At 46.9% G+C, this 21829-nt stretch overlaps 1 protein-coding gene across 1 annotated transcript in view; it reads left to right on the forward strand.

The window, feature by feature from the left end:
• Nucleotides 1-21829, forward strand: part of GABBR2 (gamma-aminobutyric acid type B receptor subunit 2) — a 340230-nt gene that overhangs the window by 281852 nt on the left and 36549 nt on the right. The window contains exon 13 of the mRNA XM_032308333.1: nucleotides 5210-5332. Within this exon, the coding sequence (XP_032164224.1) occupies nucleotides 5210-5332 (123 nt within the window). The remainder of the gene's footprint in view (nucleotides 1-5209; nucleotides 5333-21829) is intronic.

Raw genomic sequence — 21829 nt, forward strand, 5'->3', positions numbered from 1 at the left:
CACAGACATAAGTTGGGGCCCCACGTTGGGTTCCATGCTGGGCGTGGAGCTTACTCTTAAAAAGAAATGCAGAGGGGCGTCTGGGCAGCTCAGTTGGCTAAGCATCTGCCTTTGGCTCAGGTATGATCTCAGGGTCCTGAGATCGAGACCCAAATCAGGCTCCCTGCTCAGCAGGAGCTCCTCCTCCCTCTTCCTGCCGCTCCTCCTGCTTGTGCTTGTGGGCTCTCTCACTCTCTCTCTCTGTCAAATAAATAAATAAAATGGTTAAAAGAAAGAGGGAAGGAAGAAGAGAAGAGGAGAAATACAGATTCTCAAGCCCCACCCCAACTCCAAGAATCAGGTTCCTGGATTGAAGCCCAGGGTCCTGCCTTCTCTCCCCAGCTCCCCTAGCCATGCCGATGCAAGCCAAAGTTTGAGAAGGCCCCAAGGGACCAAGTGACTTCTGGGGCCCCTCCTGCACGGTGGCTGTGGTTAGAATTACTCTGCCATTTATGACAACTCCATCCTGGCTTCGAAGAATCACAGTGTTGATTCCTTTGTGTCAATATGTGATTCATCCATATTGTCGTCTGTAATAAAGACCAGCCCTTATTTTCCATTACTCATGGATTGCTGAGCAAGAACACTCCAGTTGTCTGGCAACAATTGACAAAACATGTCAGGGAAGACTTGGGGAGTTCAGTTGTCTGAGAGCTCTGTTGGGGGCAGGGCTGAGGGGTGGCCTCACCTGCTGGGGGGCCAGAGCAAGGCGACTGGTTCCATCCCTGGGCAGCCGGGCCAACGGAATTCAGGCTGATGGTGGGCCAAGTGCCCTGGAAAGGGGCTTGTCTGAGAAACTGCCAGGGGCTTGGAGTACAAGATCTGATCACCAGTTTTGTCTGGTACAAAAAAGACTAAGGCCAGATGAACACACCATTCCGGGGGAGAAACTTTTCGTTCGCTTTCTAGTTATTCCAGAACAGGTTTGCAGTGCTGCCGCCAAGCATCCCTTATCAACAAATAAGAGGAGATTAAAGGTGTAGAAGAGAAATTTATACCTTATATGGAACAAAAGCTCAAGTCCAGGAACCAGATTGTCTTAAAAGGGCTGTAGCAACTGCAGGTCAAAACTGGGATTGAACTCTCCATGATTCCAACCCTTTATAGAACCAAGGTTGGTTTTTATTGTTGTTGTCTTGTTTCATTATTATTTTTTTAAGTTTAGGCTTTTTTTTTTTTTAAGATGGGTCCTTTCATTTTTTTACTGACATGTTTACTGATTTACATAAGTTTGTGAATGCAGTATACACTGTTTTCACAGTCTTTTTATCCTCCTTGTCCTTCCCTTGATTGTGCCTCCTCCTCCCCCCACCCACAATGGCATGCCCTCCCAAACACTCATACACAAGCTTTACCCCATATGGCCACATTTTTAAAGACATTAAAGGAAAAGAAGCCTATTAAAGGACATACTGACATACGGTGACTTCATGCTTCCAAATCTGGTGTTTTTATGGCATGTTACTGGTTTTTTTTCTAAAGCTCAATTATAAAATCTTGAATTGGAAGACTTACTACAGTCTTCATTCTGCCTCTTAATAGGACCAAATTGAGGCCTTGAGACAAAAGCAGAGATGAGATCTTTTTTTTTATTTTTTGCAGATTTTTTGGAGGACACAGCAAGTTCACTACAGGGGTGCCTGGTTGGCTCAGTCAGTGGAGCAGGAGACTCTTGATCTCAGGGTAGTGAATTTGAACCCCATGTTGGTTGTAGAGATTACTTTAAATTTTTTTTAATTAAAACAAAAAGGCAGGTTCCCATATGACGTGGTACTTTTGCAGAGAGAACCATGGGGACATCATCTCAGACCTTCATGGGGGCTCAACTTCAATAAAACGCCAAGAGATAGCTTTTGGCAATTTCACCAGAGAGCACCAGTCGTCTGAGTGATATGCACTGCACAATTCCAGGGGCACAATTTACTTTTTACTCCCCTGGAATAGCATCCCTGAAACCAGGCAGTGAGTCGGTCCTAGCAGAAGACCAGTCTGAATCAGTCAAAATATCTAAAGTCTCTTGAAGAAATAAACAAATGTTCTTTTCTGTAAACCAGGAATCAGACAACTTTTTCTGTAAAAAAACAGCCAAATATGGACTTTGCAGGTCATAGAGTTGCTGTTGCAACCACTAAACTCTGCAGTTGGAGAATGAAAGCAGTCATAGACAAATACGTCAATGAATGTGTATGGCTGTGTTCCAATAAAACTTTATTTACAAAAACAAGCAGTGGGCCAAATCCATAGTTTGCTGACCCCTGCTCTAGACAACAGTGGAAAATGACCTTTAATAATAATAGCTGACAACCATTGACCAGTTGTAATAAGCCAGACTTTGGTAATCTAAGACAGTTTATGTGGTTATTGCCAGCATTTTGTAGATGAGGAAACTGGCTCAGAGGAGTTAGGAAACTTACCCAAGGCCACACAGCTCACTAGTAAGATTCACAGTCAAATCTTATTCTAGAACCTGAGCTTAATCATTATTAGTGTATGCCTTTGCTCCCACTGAGAATTGAGCACTGGTAACCTCCTGGTTTCAAAGAGAGAGCTCAGGGTAATGACATCAGTGTGCACCGACATAATCAGTGTTGAGCACGTTCAAGGTCACTGCCTCCTGGAAGGCAGGCTGTGAAAAATCATAGAACTTTTGTCTCAGGGTATCTGAAGGTGCTGGCCCTTGCTGGTGGGGGAGGTTTGGTGAGGGAGAGAGGACTCAGAGGCTGAAGCCAGCAACTCCACCTGCCTGATATTTACAGCCCCGGAATCTTCCTGACCATCACAATAGTCACTGCTCTGAATCAAGCCTCCTCCCTGCTCACCTACATCAGCTCCTACCTGGCCTCCTATCGGAGGCTCCCCGCCTCGGCTCTACCCTTCCATGCAGCAGAGGGCTCCCCATCACTCCTGTGCTTAATGATGCCACTTCCTCCTGGCTTCTTCCTGAGGCTCATTCACTCATTCCCGCAAAAATTCCCTGGGAAGGTCTGAGAGCCAGCCTCTGCCCGAGGCGCCGGGGCACAGGAGGGAGACTAGTTGGTCCCTGCCTCTACTCTGACCAGAACATGGCTGCAGCCCGTGCCCTGGGCAGGGTACGCCTGGGATCCTAGCGGAGCAGCTGCTCCGGCTCAGTGTTGAAGTCAGATTAGGGGGTGCCAGCAGGAGGTCGGGAGAAGGACCTTCCAGGGTCAGGCACAGCGTGGGCATGTGCCTGGGGCTCAAGCAGCCCTGGGTGAGCATTAAGGAAGGAGGTGCCTTGCAGCCAGTCCTCTGTGTCCTAAGCTCCTCGGGCATGTCTTTCTTTTGCCCTGCTTTCTCAAGGCTAGCAGGGGTTTGCCTAATTCCCAAGAGAGCAAGGGTTAAACAGGATTTCTGCAGAGCCTCGGTGGTTCCCTGGGTTCTTCTGGAAAATCTCAAAGAGGCAGCTTTGCCAGTGCCCAGCCCCCACATAAAGCAGTTTTGGTGGATTTGATCTCTTTGGCAGGAACTCAGCGACACTTCCCTGTTCTTTTACAATTCAGCAACGCAGAGGCCTCTTGAGTTTGTTTCTCTTTTTAAAATGGCTCTCATCATTAAAAGCCAGACCTGGTGATATTTCTTAAGCTTCTGCCTCAGTCTGGTTTGTTTTTCTAAAGGGTCTTCCAGAACGACTTCATTACATTAGCTGTTGGGGAGGGGGCACATAACCGTGCAATGAATGAAATACAGGTTATCTTCCGAGCTGGTAACATTTGTCCCTGGGCCAGTCCCCATCAAAACAGACCTACAGTGGGGTGGGAGTTCCACCTTGTAATTAAGACATCCCCGGCGGTCAAAAGGGATGGGAATTATATTGTTTTTTTAAAAATGTTCCTACCTCAATTAGAGCCATCAAACTTTTTTTTAAAGATATTTATTTATTTATTTGACAGAGAGAGAGAGCACAAGTAGGCAGAGAGGCAGGCAGAGAGAGCCGAACAAAGAGCCTGATGTGGGGCTCTATCCCAGGACCCTGAGATCATGACCTGACCAAAGGCAGAGGCTTAACCCAGTGAGCTACCCAGGCGCCCCAAATCCGTCAAACTTTTTTAAGTGCCTACTGCTTGCCAGGCCCTGCTAGGTACTGCAGATGCACAAAAAAGTAAAATCGACTTCCCTTCTGTCAGGGGGTCCCCAGTTTCCTGAAGAGGATGGAATAAGAAAATACAGCATCTGGTCACTACAGCATCTGGTTGGCCCTCGAGTGTCTGAGGGTGTGGACTTTGGAGAAAGGCAGAGCTTGGTTCAAATCTGGACTTCCCTTCTTCTGAGCTGTATGACGCTGAGCAAGTTCCTTAGTCCCTCACAAACCTCGGTGTCTTCATCCATAAAATGGGAATTATTAGGGGTGCCTGGGTGGCTCAGTCAGTTGAGCATTTGACTCTTGGTTCTGGCTCAGGTCATGATCTCGGGGTCATGAGTTCAAGCCCCGTGTCGGGCTCCCACACTCAGTGTGGAGTCTAGTTGAGATCTTCTTTCTCCTCCTGCCCTCTTCACTCGTATTCTCTCTGTGTGTGTGTGTGTGTGTGTGTGTGTGTGTGTGTGTGTGTGTGTGTCTAAAATAAATAAATCTCTTTTTTTAAGTGGGAATAATAGTAGCATCTGCCTTTATTAGAGATAATATGTGTAACCCATTCATCAGCCTAGAGGCAGGCACAGAGTACGTGCTCACTAAACATTAGCTATTCTTCTCTCTGTTCTCCTAATAGCAGTAACTGTGACTTCTCTGGCTAAGTATGTGATCAACATGCTATAGGAGTACTTAATTCTGCTGTGGGAGTTAGAGGGGACTTCGTGGAGGAAGTAACCATAGATCTGGGCCTTCAAGGATCATTAGGAGTTTGCCAAACAGATAGAAGAGAATGTCTCAAAGAGAACCAGCACCTAGAAAGGTCTGGGGGTAGGAGTTGGGGGTGGGGCGCTGACAGTCACAGCAGATCCAGAAACTAGGAGTCCTCAAACCTAAATAAGTGTGTCTTGGGCGTGGTCGAGCCCAGCTCATGCAAGGCCTTGAATGCCAAGCAAAGGAATCTGGCTGGATTTATCCTGCGGGTGATAGAGAGTCTCTGGGGGTTCTAAAACCCCTGAGCCCGCCCCTCAGCTGGTGGGGAACCTCTCTCACATATGCTGCCCTCTGGCCCTGCCCTCCCTGCAGATCATCAAGGACCAGAAGCTGCTGGTGATTGTTGGGGGCATGCTGCTGATCGACCTGTGTATCCTGATTTGCTGGCAGGCTGTGGATCCCCTGAGGAGGACGGTGGAGAGGTACAGCATGGAGGTAAGTGCCCATGGCGGCAGGAGGGGCGCCTGCGGGGACGCTGTTCCCAGACACCCCGGGAGGGACAGGCAGCACATCGCCCCGACCGGCCCAGGTGCGCTGCTTAAGAAGAGATCAAGGTCGTTCCAGGGGAGTCTTCACAGCACCACGTGGACCCACATTCCCCATCAGAAACTCCTCATTTAGTCTGATTTCCTTCCATTTGACACACATTCCAGACAGGCCAGATAGAAAGTCTTCATTCCTGGGGGAAACAAGGTGAAAGGATTGTCTAGTGATATTAATATATGCAGAAATAAGAAATGTTGGATTATTTAAATGAGTATGTTCTCTGCACGTTGTCAAAGCCCCTATTAATAGGATCCATCCGTCCAGAAATGACATTGCGTTTCAACCTCTTTAAAGCAAGTTCCCTAAGGAATGGTACTGAGGAGTAAACATTCTGATAGCTCCTTCTGGTTACTATGAGATTTTCAAAGTGAGGAGTTGTGTTAAAATAAAGACCCTTACATAGAAGTACCTGAAATTATATGTTTTAACAGTCTTGTGTTCAGCCATGCCCTCTACTCACTCTGGTCTTCCCAGGATGCTCCGGAGTAGGGAAGTTCAAGACCCTTTGGAAGTTGTGGTTTTGTTGCCTTGCTCTTAGGACAATTAACCTTGCCTTTGTAGGAGACGGCTGGGCTTGGATGGCGTGTGCCGTGCGTCCTGATCTTACGGCGTAGCAAATTCTACCGAGAGAATCAGACTCTGCATTATTAGAGAAATCTTCTTATGGACTGTAGTGTGGATTCTTAAACTAATGTGGTGCCCTGGAGACAGGTTTTTACCCTTCCAGACAAGATGGTTTTCTAGCAAATAAGATGCCTAGCTTCGTTTGCAGGGGAACAGATAGAGGATTTACTCAGCGTAGTGAGAAGTCAGGAAGCCAGAGCCCGGGCAGAGAATGCCGTTCCCTGCCCACGCAGACGTACTATACTCCGTTAGGGCCGAGGTCTCTGTCTCATGCCTCCCGCCTCACTTTGGGAGGAAGCAGAACTTCCGACAGGCACGACCAGTACTGGTGAGGAGGAGGGCCCAGACTCGAGCTGTAACCGTGGGCCGAGGGGGCAGGAGGTCCCTGGGGCTGCTTCCAGAGGAGAGGGGATGCTTGGTCACCACTCATGGTATACAGTTTGCAAAGGAGCCGTCCTGCCCCCGCCCAACTCCACCCCAGGGGGTTTCCATACACTGCCAGGAGTTGGAAATCCAGACAGCATGTCAACAGGAGGAAGAACCACCGTGGCTGACTGGGCTTCTAGGCTCGGGAGAGCTGGGGGGTTGCTGATCCCAAGCCCTGATAGCAATGATGGCAACTGCAGTGACGGTGATAGCCAGCTTCGTGCATGAACTCACTGAAGCCTCCCAGTAACTGTGGCCCGCATGCTACCCTTAGCCCCATTTTAGTGACTAGGAAACAGAGGCCCTAAGACATTATCAAAGTTACCCAAGGCTACCTAGCAGGTTAGCAGCAACACCACTAACTATCCTCTCACACGCTATGCTACCCTCCTCACCCTTCAGCGCACACGGGGCTCTGCGGTTCTTAGGGGCTCTTGCCGACCCTGGCCACAGGCACAGATCTATGCAGTGGGCAAGGCAGGGAAGCGCTTTCACTTTATGCAGGCGAGGGCGAGGGCTAGAGCAGCGGCCAGACTGAGGACCCAGGATATCTGGGATGAGAAAGCGAGTTAGGCAGAGCCGGCCAGAAGACCCGGAGCTGGGCAGAAGGACCGAGGCCGGACCTGTCCTCCACTCAAGGTTAAGGTGGAGGCCAAGTACGCTCCGGAGTTCCCCCACACTCTGGCTGTGGCATGGAGGGGCTGCAGGGCTGGTGTCAGCCTGAGTCAGGAGACTCGGGAAGGGGACCCGGGAAGCCGGTCCTCTGGACCCTTTAAAGAAGATCAACCTTGTGCAGTCGGATTAGAGTAAGTGACAGTTCGCTGCTGCTGACCGTCCATACCTTTCTTCCCATCCTTTCTGAAATAAGTACCGAGGCTCTTTGTGGCTTATGCGGAGAAACCTACGCCGTGTGCGACCTTCCAGAGCAAGGGGTCTCAAATGGAGGAGCGGGGAGAGGGGCCCCGGAAATGCCTCACTGCATACACAGATGAGGAGATGGAGTCTGGGGAGGGGGCGTTCCTGCTCAGGGACATCCAGACTTTCCAAGGTGGGGCCTGGAGGAGGACCAACTCCCTGGCTCTCGGCCCAGACCCTCCAGCTCGGTTTCCCTCCAGGTATCGGCTGAGATGTCTCTGTGAACCTTTTCTGGCCTGCTCCTCTTTTCCTCCTCTTATTTTTAGGGTTGCCTTGTCATTCTGTTGCCATGGCAGCGGAACCCTTTGATTCGTCGACCCGCAGCCCTGTCGGCTTATTGCCGTTCTCCCACCAAATAGCACCAGGCAGCGGGTTGATTTCTGTCCGACCTGCCTCTGTCAGACACAGCGTGGTGGCCGAACAGTGTGCCAGGCGGTGGGCTGTCCTAAACTGTCCTTCAAGGGGATGTTTTTTTTCCAGGACCCTCAGTGAGAGAGAAAGTCTCTGCTTGAGGGCGAAGCGATCAAAGACCTTTGTGGTCTGCCCCCCCCCCCCCACTCCCCATCGACCTTGGACACCTTCCCTTGCTCTGGACACTCTGGAGGCTCTGAAGATCTCAGGATTCGAGTCGTAGCCCTTGCTCTATGTCATGATTTCAGGCTTTTGCCCATGCTGTTTCCCCTTCCAGAATGTTCTCTGACAAGCAGATGAACCTCAGTTCCAGGGCCCTGGGTTATCTCTCCAGGGATGTGTCTCTGAGTTCTCTGGCTCCACCAAATTTAAGCTTCTGCTCCTCCCCACTCCTGGGACTGGCTTCCCGACACTCCTCTGTCGGGACACTTAGCGTGCTGTTCAGCTCTGCTGTGGGCCTCCCTGCCCCGGCCCTCACTGGACTGCCAGCTTCTCCAGGACAAAGCCACGTCCCAGAGACACCCCCCGTCCACACACACACACACACTGCCCAGCCAGCACCCCTGCCCACATCTTCCACTGGCGAGAGAGAAGTAAGCACGGGAGCCATGGCCACTGAGCTCATGGCGCCCACCGGCTAGTTGGGGGCAGCTAGTAAACACACACGTGACTAAGCAGGAGCACTTCAGATCATGTCGATTCTGTTAGCAGTTAGAAGTAAACAGGATGAAGAGTTGGCAAGTAACGGGGAGGACCCGCGGAGGAGATTCTCCCAGCAAGAGTATGTGCGGGTGTCCAGAGAATGAAAACCTGGTTCTGTGGTCCTACTAGAGATATCCCAGCTCCGAGCCTTATTCATTTCCATGCGAACAGTATTTATAGGGCACTTGTTACATGCCAGACACTATTCTCAATGTACGATATGTATCATTTTTTAAATGTGTACTTAATAGGCTTTGTTGCTTAGAGCAGTTTTTGGTTGACAGGAAAAATTAACAGAAAGCACAAAGAGTTCCCATATATACCCCACCCCACACCCCACAGTTTCTTCTATTATTAGCATCTCGCACTGTGGAGTGTATTTGTTACAATTGCTGAACCAATATTGATTCATTATTATTTACTAAAATCTGTAATTTATGGTTAGGTGGGGTTCACTCTTTGTGTTGCACGTTCCATAGGTTTTGCCAAATGCAAAAGTCATGCATCTGCCATTACAGGTCGTACAGAAGGGTTTCACTGTCCTAAATGCCCTTAGTAGTCTGCCAGCCCCTGGCAGCCACTGATCTTTCTGTTGTCATCATAGTTTTGCCTTTTCCAGAATATCATGTAGTTGGAATTATATGGTAGGTAGCCCTTTCAGACGGGTGTCTTCAGGTTAGCAACACAAATTTAAGGTTCCTCCATGTCTTTTCATGGCATGGTCACTCATTGCTTTATCACTGAATCATATTCCTTTGTATGGATGTACCACAACTTATCTGCCCATCAGAGGACATCTTGGTTGCCTCCAAGTTTGGGCAATCATGAATAAAGCTGCTATAAGCATTTTTATGTAGGGTTTTGTGTGGACATAAGTTTTCAGGTCATTTGGGTAAACATCTAAGAGCATGATCGCTGGTTTATATGCGAAATCTATGTGTAGCTTTGTAAGAAACTGCCAAACTGTTTTGCAAAATGGCTGGACCGTTTTGCATTCCCATCAGCAATGGATAAGAATTTCTGTTTCTCTACATCCTCCTCAACATTTGGTGTTGTCAGTGTTTTGGATTTTAGCTGTTCTGTAGGTACGAGGTGATATCACATTTTTATTTTTATTCACATTTTCCTTAATGATGTGTTATGTGGCACATCTTTTCATGTGCTTATTTGCCACCTGCATATCTTCTTTAGCGAAGTGTCTGTTTAGGTCTTTTACTTGCTTTTTAATGAGACTGTCTTCTTATTGTTGAGTTTTAAAAGTTTTTTGTATATTTTAGATGCCCGTCTTTTATCAGATGTGTTTTGTGAATCTTTGCTCTCAGTCTGTATCTTGTTTTTTCATTCTTTTAACAGGGTGTTTTGCAAAACACAAATTGTTTACTTTAATTAAGTCCAACCTATATTTTTTCTTCCATTGAGCATGTTTTCAGTATTGCATCTAAATACTCATTGCCAAGCTCAAGGTCACCTAGATTTTCTCCTGTTATCTTTCAGAAGTTTTATAGTTTTGCATTTTGCATTCAGGTCTATGGTCCATTTTGAGTTACTTTAGTGAAAAGATACAAGGTCATTTTCTAGATTCATTTTTATGCATGTGAATGTCTCATTTTTCTAGCACCATTTATCAAAAATACTATTCTTTCTCCATTGCCTTTGTGTCTTTGTCATAGATCAGTTGACTATATTTGTATGGGTCTATTTCTGGACTCTCTATTCTATTCCATTCAACTATTTGTCTGTTCTTTTGCCAATACCACATTGTTCCGATTACTTTTATAGTTTATAGTAAGTCTGGAAGTCAAATCACTTTCCAACTTTATTCTTCTTCAATATTGTATTGGCTATTCTGGGTCTTTTGCCTCTCCACATAAACTTTAGAATCAGGTTGTTAATATCCACAAAGTGCCTTGCTGGGATTTTGTTTGGGATTGTGTTGAATCTGTAGACCAATTTGAACAGGATGGATATCTTAACAATATTGAATCTTCCTATCCATGAATATGGAACATCTCCTCATTTGTTTAGGTATTCTCTGATTTCTTTTATCAGAGTTTTATAGATTTCCTCTCATAGATCTTATACATATTTTGCTAGATTTATACCTAAACATTCTATTTTGCTTTTAGTAAAAATGCAAATGGTGTTGTATCTTTCATTTCAAATTCCAGTTGCTCATATCTGGCATATCGGAAAGCAGGTGACTTTTGTATACTAACCTATATCCTACAGCCTTGCTGTATAATTGTTTATTAGCTCCAGGAGGAGATGATTTGTTGACTCTTTGGAATTTTCTACCTAAACAATCATGTCAACTGCAAGCAAACCATTTTATTTCTTCCTTCCCATCTGCACACTTTTTATTTCTTTTTTGTCTAATATTTGTATTAGCTAGGGCTCCAAGTACAACGTTGAATAGGAACAGTGAGGAGACGTTCCAACCTTATTCCTAGAGGGAAAGCACCTAGTTTCTCACTATATTAATGATGTTGGTATATTATTTTTTTTTCTTAAAGAGAGTGTACGTGTATATGTGTATGTGTGTGCGAGAGAGATACTTTGAAATAGTTCTGCTGGCCAAAGCCAAGAGTGCCTTTGGGGAGGTGACAGGAAAGACAAATGAAGATGTGGTCAGAGCCTGATCGTTAGGGACATTATGTGCTAAACAGAGGAGTTTAAACTTCAAAATTAAAGACATTCAATCAGGGAAGTGACATGATCAGGTTTGCCCTGGCTGCAGGGTGAGAACAGATGGAGAGGCGAGGCTGGAGGCCCAGAGATGGCTCAGAGATGGTTTTTGCTATAATCCAGGCAGGAGCTGACGGTGACCTAACGCAAGGCAGTTGCAGTGTGGGAACAGGGAGAAGTGGGTGGCTTTGAGAGAGATTAAGGAAGCAGATATGACAAGCCTTGATGATTGATTGACTCTAAAGGGTGGGACAGGGAACCAGCAGGGGCAATGCCCGGATCTCTGGGTGGTGGATGGCAGACCTGTTCACTGAGGCAAGGTGCAGAGTAAGGAGCAGGTTCGGGAGGGAATGCGAGGGTCTCACTTCTGGGCAGAGGGGCTCAAAAGACGCAACACGGAGTCATGGGGCATAAAGGAGTAGTTTGTCCAGTAGACTGAGATGGGGGTGGAGGGCAATTAACACATCGAGGATGGGAGCCGTGGGAGTGAGAGTAGTCACCCAGGGAGTGGGTGCAGTAAGAAGTGAAGACGTCCTGACTAGAGCCTGAGCACCCACAAAGCCCTGATGGGACAGAAGCCTGGGGAGGGAATTTCGAGGTAGTGGTCAGGAAGGAAGGAAGGAGCCAAGGGAGAGAGCTGCCTATGCACAGGGGGCATTTGAAGGAGGGAGAGCTCCCTAAGACAAATGCTGCAGACCAAGGTGAGGAATGACAGGTCCCCCCTCCCCGACTTGCCCCCAGGCTGAGTGCTCCCACATTGCATCTCAGCCCTCCCTTCCTCTGCCTTACAGCATCTGATGGGAAGATTGGCCGTTTCTGCATTTCAGATAGAGCAGGTGTGGGTAAATCTGCCAAGTATGCGAAAAGGGGTTTTTAAACTATGATGTGTATTCTCAAGGAAAAGGGGAAAGACTCATTTTTGAATACTACTTTACTAGTGGTGATGGTGAGTAGGTGTAATATACATGGGTCTGGAGTTCAGGGAGATGTGTAAGCCTGAGATGGGAACTTGGACGTGGTCAACATATAAATGGCATTGAAAACCTGGATGAGAGCACGGAGACAGTGCTGGGATAGAGGGTGGGGCATATAGATGGAAAAGAGAAGGGGACCAAGGACAGACCCTCAATTGCTCCAGGGTTTGGACATCAGGAAGGTAGGAGAGAAACAGCAAAGGACCTAGAAGGAGAAGCCACCAAGATAGGAAGAAAACCAGATGAGTCTGGTGTCTAAGACACCAAGTGAAGAAAGTGTTTCAAGAGGAAGTTTTGATCAAGTAGGTCAAAGGCTACTTTTAGATCAAGTAAGATGAAAACCAAGAATTGACCCTATGTGTATTCATACACACACACCCATAGGGGATTTTTTTCATTTAAGGAAAATAATTTGAGATAATTTACCCTTAAAGTAAAAGCAGGATATACTAATGGTGTGAAAATAGTCTTTACATCTAGTGGAAAGGTTGTTCGTTTTTTCCCCAAACCTGCCTTCTACACCAGGCCACCTCTTACCCTTCTGCTTGACCGCTCTGAAATGATTTTGAAGGGAAGAGAAAATGGCGGACAGCGCTAGAGGTCGCTGAGCATTGAACACCCCACAGAGCCTCAGGGCAGCCACTGGGGCAGCATCCTGAGAGCACCTGCCCTCCCTAAAGACATCCCCCACCTGCTCCCAGGCAGGTTGCAACAAGAAACAGAATCACGTGCAGTCCAGTCACCCATGGGAGCCATGTGTGTGGCATTTATTTATGGATATGGTGAAAGGCTATCTCCACAGGCTGCAAGCAGCCTCCTTCGAGAATTCCCAGCACCTGGGTTCTGTGGCTTTCTGGCCTTTTAGGCAGTAATCAAGGTAAGGGCAGTCTGGAACAGAGGGGTATTTCAAACTTCCCTCCACGTTCCTTGCTTTTACCATCCTTTTTGCGGAAGCAAACCAGGGCTTTCAAAGTCATAGACTACACTTGGCTTTGAAACTGGTGGCTTATTCCAGTATGTTTCTATGGCAACGGATATTGGAAGAGGCAAATACATAGAGTTTTAAATAATTTTAACTCTTATCTTCTACCTCCCTCCACAGTTGCTCTGCAAAAAAAAAAAAAAAAAAAAAAAAAAAAAAAAAAAAAATCCAATCACAGAGCACATACTTTCTGAAAACATCTGGTATCCTTATAAAGCTTGTCCAAGTTCCATCTCACTCTATTCATTTTTAAATAAAGAGATACCAGAATGGCCAGGGTGAGGGTAGTGCTAAGAATCGGGGTCCACTCTGCTCTGTGGGCTGCTCACAGGTGGCCTGGTGGTCCAGAGCTTTGATGCACAAGGTCACCTTCCAAGTGCTGTGTCATCAGGGTCAGCCCTGGACAGTGGGACAGGATTTTATCATCCCTAGTCATCCATGGGGTCCTGGATGGCTGGGCTGGGGCCCTGGCCAAATGCGGACCAACTCCAGGCAGGGGAGTGGGACGCCCCACAAGGACCTCTGGCAGAGTCTGCTAACTGAGGCCTGCCCCAGTTGGCCTGACTACTCCCCGGAGACAGCTAGAGCCTCTGAGCTTCTGGCAAAGTCATTCTCCCAGTTCAAGTCCTCCCATCAGCTAGAGGACGAAGCCCACACTCCTTAGCGGGCCAGGAGGTTCTGACTGCACTTGCCTCCCTGTCTGTGACCCCCTCCTCACTCCTTGAGCTCAGCTACCCTGAAGGATCGGCCTTCCTCCACTCCGTCACGCTCTCTCTTCCCCCACACCTTTGTATGTGCTGTCCTCTCTACCCAGAGCATGCTCCTAACCGCCCCAAAATGCCATCTTCATGCAAAAGTTTCCTATTTGACCTTCAAGAAGCAGCTCAAAAGCATCCTCTCCAGGACCCTTTGGAACACGTGGACCGCCTTGAGTGTATCTGCCTAGGCCCCTTCCCCTCTTTGCCCTCTCATTCCAGTCAGAACACTGGTAACTGACTGTGCACCTTGGCCCCCCAGGTCTGTGACCTCCTCAGAGGGCAAGGCCATCTGTGTGTCCCCAGCACCCACTCACTGGCAGGGCCTGGCTCAGAGTAAGTACTCGGTAAATATTTATTGAATAAATTGTTTCCTCCACCTGGAACTCTCTCCCCATGCCTCCGGATGTCCAAATTCAACCCATCTGTCTGGGCCCATTAAGCCGGCTTCTCCGAGCAATGTCTTCGCCGAGTTGCAATTTAATTTAATACTACACCCTCACCTTTTATCCTGGGCCCACTTATGGGGCTAAAGCTGCCAATTGAAGAATGATTCAGCATCTTTTCTAAAGAACTGTTGTTCCGCTTGTAACTTAGTGCCCCTGAGTTGAAGATCCACAGCTCAGATCCTCATGGAATATACCGCCAGGAAATGGGCTGTGCTCTCCCCGTGAACTTGTATCTACTTCCTTCCTTCGATCAGGCAGTTTGTAAGTGAATAAGCGGCTCCGTTTTCTTTTTAACCTTGGCTGCCAGAAAGTAGGAGCCAGATTCAACATTCCGGAGGCAATAACCATCTTATCTCGGGTTCCTGGAGGATTATCTCGCTTTCTGATCGTGTGTCTTTATTTTTAACTGTCCTGTTGTGTTTGGGCTTTTATTGTGTGCTGCCTCAGGCCCTTTGGGAGAGCAGGCAAGGTGTAAATTCCATATTAAGTTATTAAAATGAGAATGCCGGGCAAGATTTAATTGGAATAATATGCGAGAGAGACATTTAAGGATGTCCACAGATACTCGCCTTCTGGCGTGGGTCCCAGCTCGGCCCCGGCTGCAGTCAGCATTGTGGGCCCCATGTGTGGACAGACGGGCTCTGCCGGCCGTCGCCACATTTCTGGAACATCTTGTATCATCAGAAGGCATCTTAGATATGTGAGAGATTAGTTTCTTTCCTCTTCCTTGTTGGCTTCCCTTTTGCCTTCAGGAAGCACAGCCCTGAGGCTAGAAATTCTCTGGTCCTTCCTGGACCAGGCGCTGCTCTCCAGGGGGGGATGATGTGTTCACTAGAAATTCTCAAGTACCTGGAGCAGAAGGGCTAGAAAATTCTCTGGGATACTGTTGTCTTCTGACAACTGTGTGTCTTGGTAAAACCATTCCAGGTCTTGAGCAAAAGGAGCCTTTAGATTTTGATGATTTTTTTCCCCAACCCCACACATCCGTGTCGGCAGAAACATCGGCTGGGGTGCCCACAGAGACCTTCCCTCTTTTTAGGGGGGAAAATTCCAAACAGCTTACTCTTCGTAAACTATGTGTCATTGGGGTGTTCCCTCAGCATTTGTAGGATAGAGGTAGGGGGCACTGTCTGCCACGCTCAGCCTCCCTTAAGGACTCCATAGCCAGGTGGGCAAGATTAGCTCCACACAGAGAGACACACGCAGGGGGAGTTGTCGTCGACGGCATCTTCTCTCTGACACAGGCCCCCAGATTCTCGGTTTGAAGTTTAAGTGACAGTGCTGAGAGACTGGACTTCCTTTTTTAAAGTAGGAGCCAGGATTGAATTTGGATTTAATGTGCCTCAGAGGATGAAAAAGTAAGAGAGAACCTGTATCAGGGTGTGCGAGGTTTTGCTGTAGTAGGAGAAAAAAGAACAGAAAACTCTGGACTGGAAATAGTAAGCGCTTGTCCATCAAGGACTAACTCCAGCTTCTCCCATAGTGTCCAAACCCCAGGACGCAGCTGGTGGGGCCGTTTGTGTGGCAAAGGGAAAGCGTACACGGTAAAGCATGCCCTTACATTGAAAGCTCCCACTCCTACAGCATCGCATGTCATTTCCACGCATGTTTTAGTTGGAAGAACATGTTAACAGCAAATGCCTGAGATCAGTGGGGCAGGGCAAAGCAGTCCCGCTATGTGCCCATGGGAGGGAGGACCAGGTGCTGAGGTACAGGGTTCTCTATAGATAGTACAGTGACGGTAGCACATTCTATATGCATGAGTCTAGCACATTCCATCCAACTTCCTATCGCTGTCACAAATACTGCCCCGTCCTAGAATGTGAGCTCGTTCAGTACGTGGTGGGAGGAAACATTGTCTTTTATTCACTGCCAGATCCCCAGCACCTGGAAAAGCGCCCGGCACATAGTACCCAATAAATAATAGTAATTAAATTATTGAATGAACTCAGCCTTAGAGCAACCACATTAGGACGTCAGTGGGATATTCTCTGAAAGGTATTGTACTAATCCTGCAGACTCTAGGACCAAACCCTTTCCTAACCCATCACTCTGTCCACCTCCACTGCTACCACCAAATTCCAAAGCACCATCATGCTCAGTATCTGGCCTCCCAGAAGGGGGCGCTATGAGGCAAAGCCGCCCAAAAGATGGGATTAAGTGGAAGAACCCTTAGGGTGGAAGGCACCGAAGTTGTTTATTTTTCTTATCTCGAGTTTCTAAGCAGGTTCCCTGCTCCCACTCATTGTTACTTGCAAGCCATTCTCCACACCGCAGAGAGAATCATTTTTGGTGGTTTATTCTGAGATGTAATTCAGATGCCATAAAATTCGGTTTTAAAATGTATTCCACGGGGAATTTTCATACATTCAGAAGACTGGGCGGACATCCCTACTATCTAATTCCAGAACTATTTCATCATGCCCAGAATAAACCCCTCTCCTTCGGTCCATCACCCCGGAGTTCCTATTCCCTACAGCCCTGGCAACCAGGAATCTGCTTTACATTTCATGGATTTGCCTGGTCTGGACACGTCCCATCAGTGGGATGGTACAACACGCATCCTTTGGGGTCTGGCTTCTTTCACTTGGCATAAAGTTGTTTAGGTTTCTCCATGTTGTAACACGGATCCACGCTCACTCCTTTTATGACTGAATAATATTCCCTTATATGGATATACCACATTTACTTGTCCATTCATCAGTTAACGATATTTTAGTTCTTCTCACATTTGGGCTATTAAAAATATTGCTGAGCATTCATATACATGTTTTTATTTTTAAAATTTTATTTATTTATTTGAGAAAGAGAGAGAGAGAGCATGAGAGGGGAGAAGGTCAGAGGGAGAAGCAGACTCCCTACGGAGCTGGGAGCCCGATGTGGGACTTGATGCCAGGACTGCAGGATCATGACCTGAGCCGAAGGCAGTTGCTTAACCAACTGAGCCACCCAGGTGCCTCCATATACAGATTTTTGCGTAAACATGTGCTTTCAGTTCTCTTGGATACACACATACACACACACATACACAGAAGAATTGCTGGGTCATATAAAGTGCTGCTTAACATTTTTAGGAACACAGTGGCTGCACCATTTTACATTCTCAGCGGTGTATGAGGGTTTCATTTTCTCCACATTATTGCCAAAAATTGTATTCATCTGCCCTTTGAGTATAACTATCCTGTTGGGTATGAAGGGATATCTCATTGGGGTTTTGAAGAGAATTATTATCAAATAACTAATCAGGTGCATGTTGGCCATTTGCATGTCTCCTTTGGAGATTATAACTCTTCAAGTCCTTTGCCCACTTTTGATGATTTGTCTTCTCATTGTTGATTTGTAGGAGTTCTTTATGTATTCTGGATATTACTAGATCCTTATCAGGTATATGATTTGGGAGTATTTTCTCCCGTTCTGTGGGCTGTCATTTCACTTTCTCAGTGCTTTCCTGTGACATGCAAAACATTTTAAAATTTTGATGACATTCAGTTTATTTATTTCTTCTTTGGTTGTTTGTACTTTAGATACCGTAACTCAGAAACCATTGCCTGATCTGGAGTCATGAAGATTTATTACATTCACTTTTTTTCTAAGAGTTTTATAGCATTTGTTTTACATTTAGGCATTCTGTCAAGGTGTTGTTGTTGTTGTTGTTTTTCATTCTATGTTTTGAGTTAACTTTTTATACTGTGTGAGGTAACAGTACAAATTTTTTCTTTTGCATGAAGATACCTAGTTGTCCAAAGACAATTTGTTGAAAAGAATATTCTTTCCGCCATTGAATAGTCTTCTAACCCCTATACAAAATCAATTCACCATGGATTATGGGTTATTTATGGGTTCTCAGTTTTATTCCATCCATCTGCATGTCTGTCCTTATGCCAATACCACACTGTCTTGATTATTGTCACTTATGGTAAGCTTTGAAATTGGGAAACGTAAGTCCTGCGACTTCATTATTCTCTTTCAAGACTGTTTTGGCTATTCAGGGTCCCTTGATTCCATTAGAATTATAGGATCAGTTTTTGTTTGCAAAAGAGACCACGAAGATTTTCATAAGAGTTGCATTGAATTTATAGATAGATTTGGGAAGTATTGACACATTAGCTAATTAACTAGCCACACATGGCCCCCAACATTCTGTCTCACCTCATTCTGCTTTTCCAGCACATTATTTATCTCTCACTCTCTCCTCTGTTTTTATTTTCCTCCACTAGAATGTGAGCTCCATGAAATCAGGTCCTTGCCTGTCTTGCTCAGGGCTCTACCCAAAAGCCTATCATAGGGCCTGGCAGGTACATAGTAGATGCTTAATAAATGTTGGTTGAATGGAAACATGAATGATGAGGAAAGGAATGCATGAATGAATGAATGAATGAATGGGCTTGCCCCCCTGACATGCCTCTTTTCAGCTTTGCAACCTCTTGACCAGGTCATGTGGTTGCTCAGCTCCTGGCTTAAATTATTGGGTAAATAATTGATACTGACAAGAAAAAGAAGTACGATTTTAAAGGTGGGGGAGGAAGATCTTTCAATCGTCTTAAAGATAGGCTACGTTTGTGGTTCTCCATTCTAGCTGCATCGCCCAGAAAAGATCTTTTTTAAAAATACTAGTGCTCAGGGCACACTCCCCAGAAAATCAGAATCGCCAAAGGTGCTGAGATTTTTTTTTTTTTTTTTAAGTTGTCCCAGGTTTTATTGTGTGGCCAGGTTTGAAACCTTCCGTACTAGCCCCTCACCAGTCTCTAGGAAGGGTCCAGGATGGCCCTGTGAATGCCAGAGTTAGATATAGCTTCAGGACAATATAGTTAAGGCTAAAATGGAAAGAGAAGAAAAAGCTGAATCCAGAAGACCTAAAGTCCAGCTGGTCTCCTCCCAAGCCCCACTGTGCCCCCCCAGCCACAGGATGCGACGTTGACAAAGGACAGGCAGACTCAGAGAGAGCGCCACCTGGGAAGGCACACATCTGTGAACCCCACAGCTGAATGAGCTTCTCCAGTCTCATGATTTTCTGAAAATCCTTCATCATCATGCAAATAATTCTTTCCCCCGTGGAAGAGAGAGAGCAAGGAAAAGGAAGAAGGAAAAGCTGCGAGATTTCTATTTCTGCCATATTTTTCATTGCAGTTGAGAGGCAGGTGAGCCAAGTTCCAGACCAAAACTTTAGGCAGGTTTAAAAAAAAAAAAAAATGTGCCTTGCAGTCACAGGGAGCCACCAACCACAGAAACCAACAGGAAGGCAAGGGCCAAGGGGACCACAGTGTCTGGGCAGCTTGGCACTCACAGCGGCTCTGAAATGGACCCATCGGCCACTTGGTGGGTGTTTTATTTTTGGCCTTTGGTGGACCTGAAGTTTCTCTCTAAAGCAACAGTGGGTTAAACTTCATGTGCTGAGTCATTTTGACCTTGACACAGGCTGGAACACTTACCGTGACCCCAGGATGCTCAGTGCAGTTCAGAGGACGCTGACACAGACGGTGAGCCCCTCCCAAGAGCTGGGGGGAAACAACATAATCTCAGCTCCTGCCCCATGCTCAGTGCGCAGCCCACACACTGTCCTGCCCTTCTGTGGACAGGACCCTGACCCCAGGTCTGTCCCACTTGGGCACAGGCACTCACAGTTGGCAAACACAATACTATAATGACAACAGGGCCTCACATCTCCATGGCATGGCACAGCTCACAACACAGCTGGACATCCCCATTTTAGAGATGAGGAAACCAAGGCTGGAGAAGTGAACTGAGCAGCCCCAGATGACATTGCCACATACTGGACCTGTCCATAGCCAGGGCCATGTGGTGTCAGGGGGCATGGGATCTCTTCTGCTAATATGGGCCTGTTGTTTTCTGGATCTTCCTGCCTCTCCCACCACCACCCCCCCCCCCACCGCTGCCGCCAGCATCAATCCTGTGTTTTATTGGTTTTATTTTAAAGGAATATTTTTTTCATTGATGGTTTGAAATTATTAGCATCCATTGTGCATGGTGTTCTCTTATAAATGTTTAAATCTCTCTTACATCTGTGAATTGTTTCATGAGTGTGGAGCACTTGTGAGCAGATGTTCAAACCCAGCAAACTGAGATCTGAGAGCATTGTCTCCCAGTCTGCCTTCGTGCAGGATTCCAACTAAGCTGTGTTGTCTTGGTAATCACAAGAGTAAAAACAGTAACACCAGCAGCTCGTGGCGAGTGCAGACTACATGCTAGGCACTGTTTCCGACGCTTTACTTTGCCAGCCCATTTAATCCTCACACCAAGCCCAGGCAGCTCTCACCATTATATTCCAATGAGAAAATTGAGGCACAGAGGGGTTAAGCAATTAGCCCAGCATCACACAGCAGGTAAGTATATAGCGTATGGCCCATAATGGTTAAACAGATGGACTCTGGAATTAGGCTTAGCTTCAAAACCCAGCTAAGCCCCATAGGTGTGAGGTTAGGGAAGTGCACTGTGTGAAATTGTGACCCCACAAAGATATATCAACATCCTCACTCCCAGAATCTATGAATAGTAACCTTATTTAGAAAAAGGGTCTTTGCAGATGTAATTAAAGATCTTAAGATACAGTCAGCCAGGATTACCTAGGTTGTCCCTAAATCTAGTGGCAAGTGTCATTATAAGAAATAAAAGAGGACAGACACAGACAGAGGGGAGAAGGTCATGGGGAGGGGGAAGCAAAGATGGCACAACGTGGTCACGAGCCAGGGAACTGCAGCCACCAGAAGCTAGAAGCTGCACGGGATTCTCCCCCAGAGCCTTCAGAGGGGGTGAGCCCTGCCAACACCTTGTTTGCAGACTTCTGGCTTCCAGAACGGTGCAAGAGTAAATCTCTATTGTTTTAAGACACCCAGTTTATGGAAATGTATTACAGCAACCCTGGGACACATACATATCGCAAGTGACAACTTCCGAGGGCCAGTTTCTTCGTCCATGGTGTGGGTCTCAATATTAATAGGTCCGGACTGCCTAGGGCTTTGGGGAGGACTAGAAGGCCTTACCCTGTGCCCAGCATATCAAGAGTACTCAGTGAAGGTTAGCGACTGCACAGAGCAATATTGATGACCTGGCCCTTGGCCACCCTGCCCCGAGCCCTCTAAGAACCAGTCCCACATCTTGCCATTTTCCTGCGTCTGACTCCTTGTCACTGGGCCTCCAGAGCCCAGACCAGCACGTTCCTGGCTCAGGAACCTCAGAGGAATTAACTCTGACTCCCCAACCCAGACTCCAGGGCTCCCCCCGCCCCAGAGCCATTCATCTCCCGAGCTGCCGGAGCGAGACAATGAACATCCACACGTGGCGTTTGAATATTTCACCCAAGAAGTCATTTTCTTACATGAGTCAGACACAGAGGCTCAGAGAATTAAATCAGGAAGGTAACTCTGGGCCAGAGTGATTTCTGCCAACGGGTGTGGAGGATCTTCCTGTGTCCGCTTGGCACTTTCTTTCTTATCTGTGTCTTACAG

Source organism: Mustela erminea, chromosome 12 (assembly GCF_009829155.1).
Source record: "Mustela erminea isolate mMusErm1 chromosome 12, mMusErm1.Pri, whole genome shotgun sequence".
NCBI lineage: Eukaryota > Metazoa > Chordata > Mammalia > Carnivora > Mustelidae > Mustela > Mustela erminea.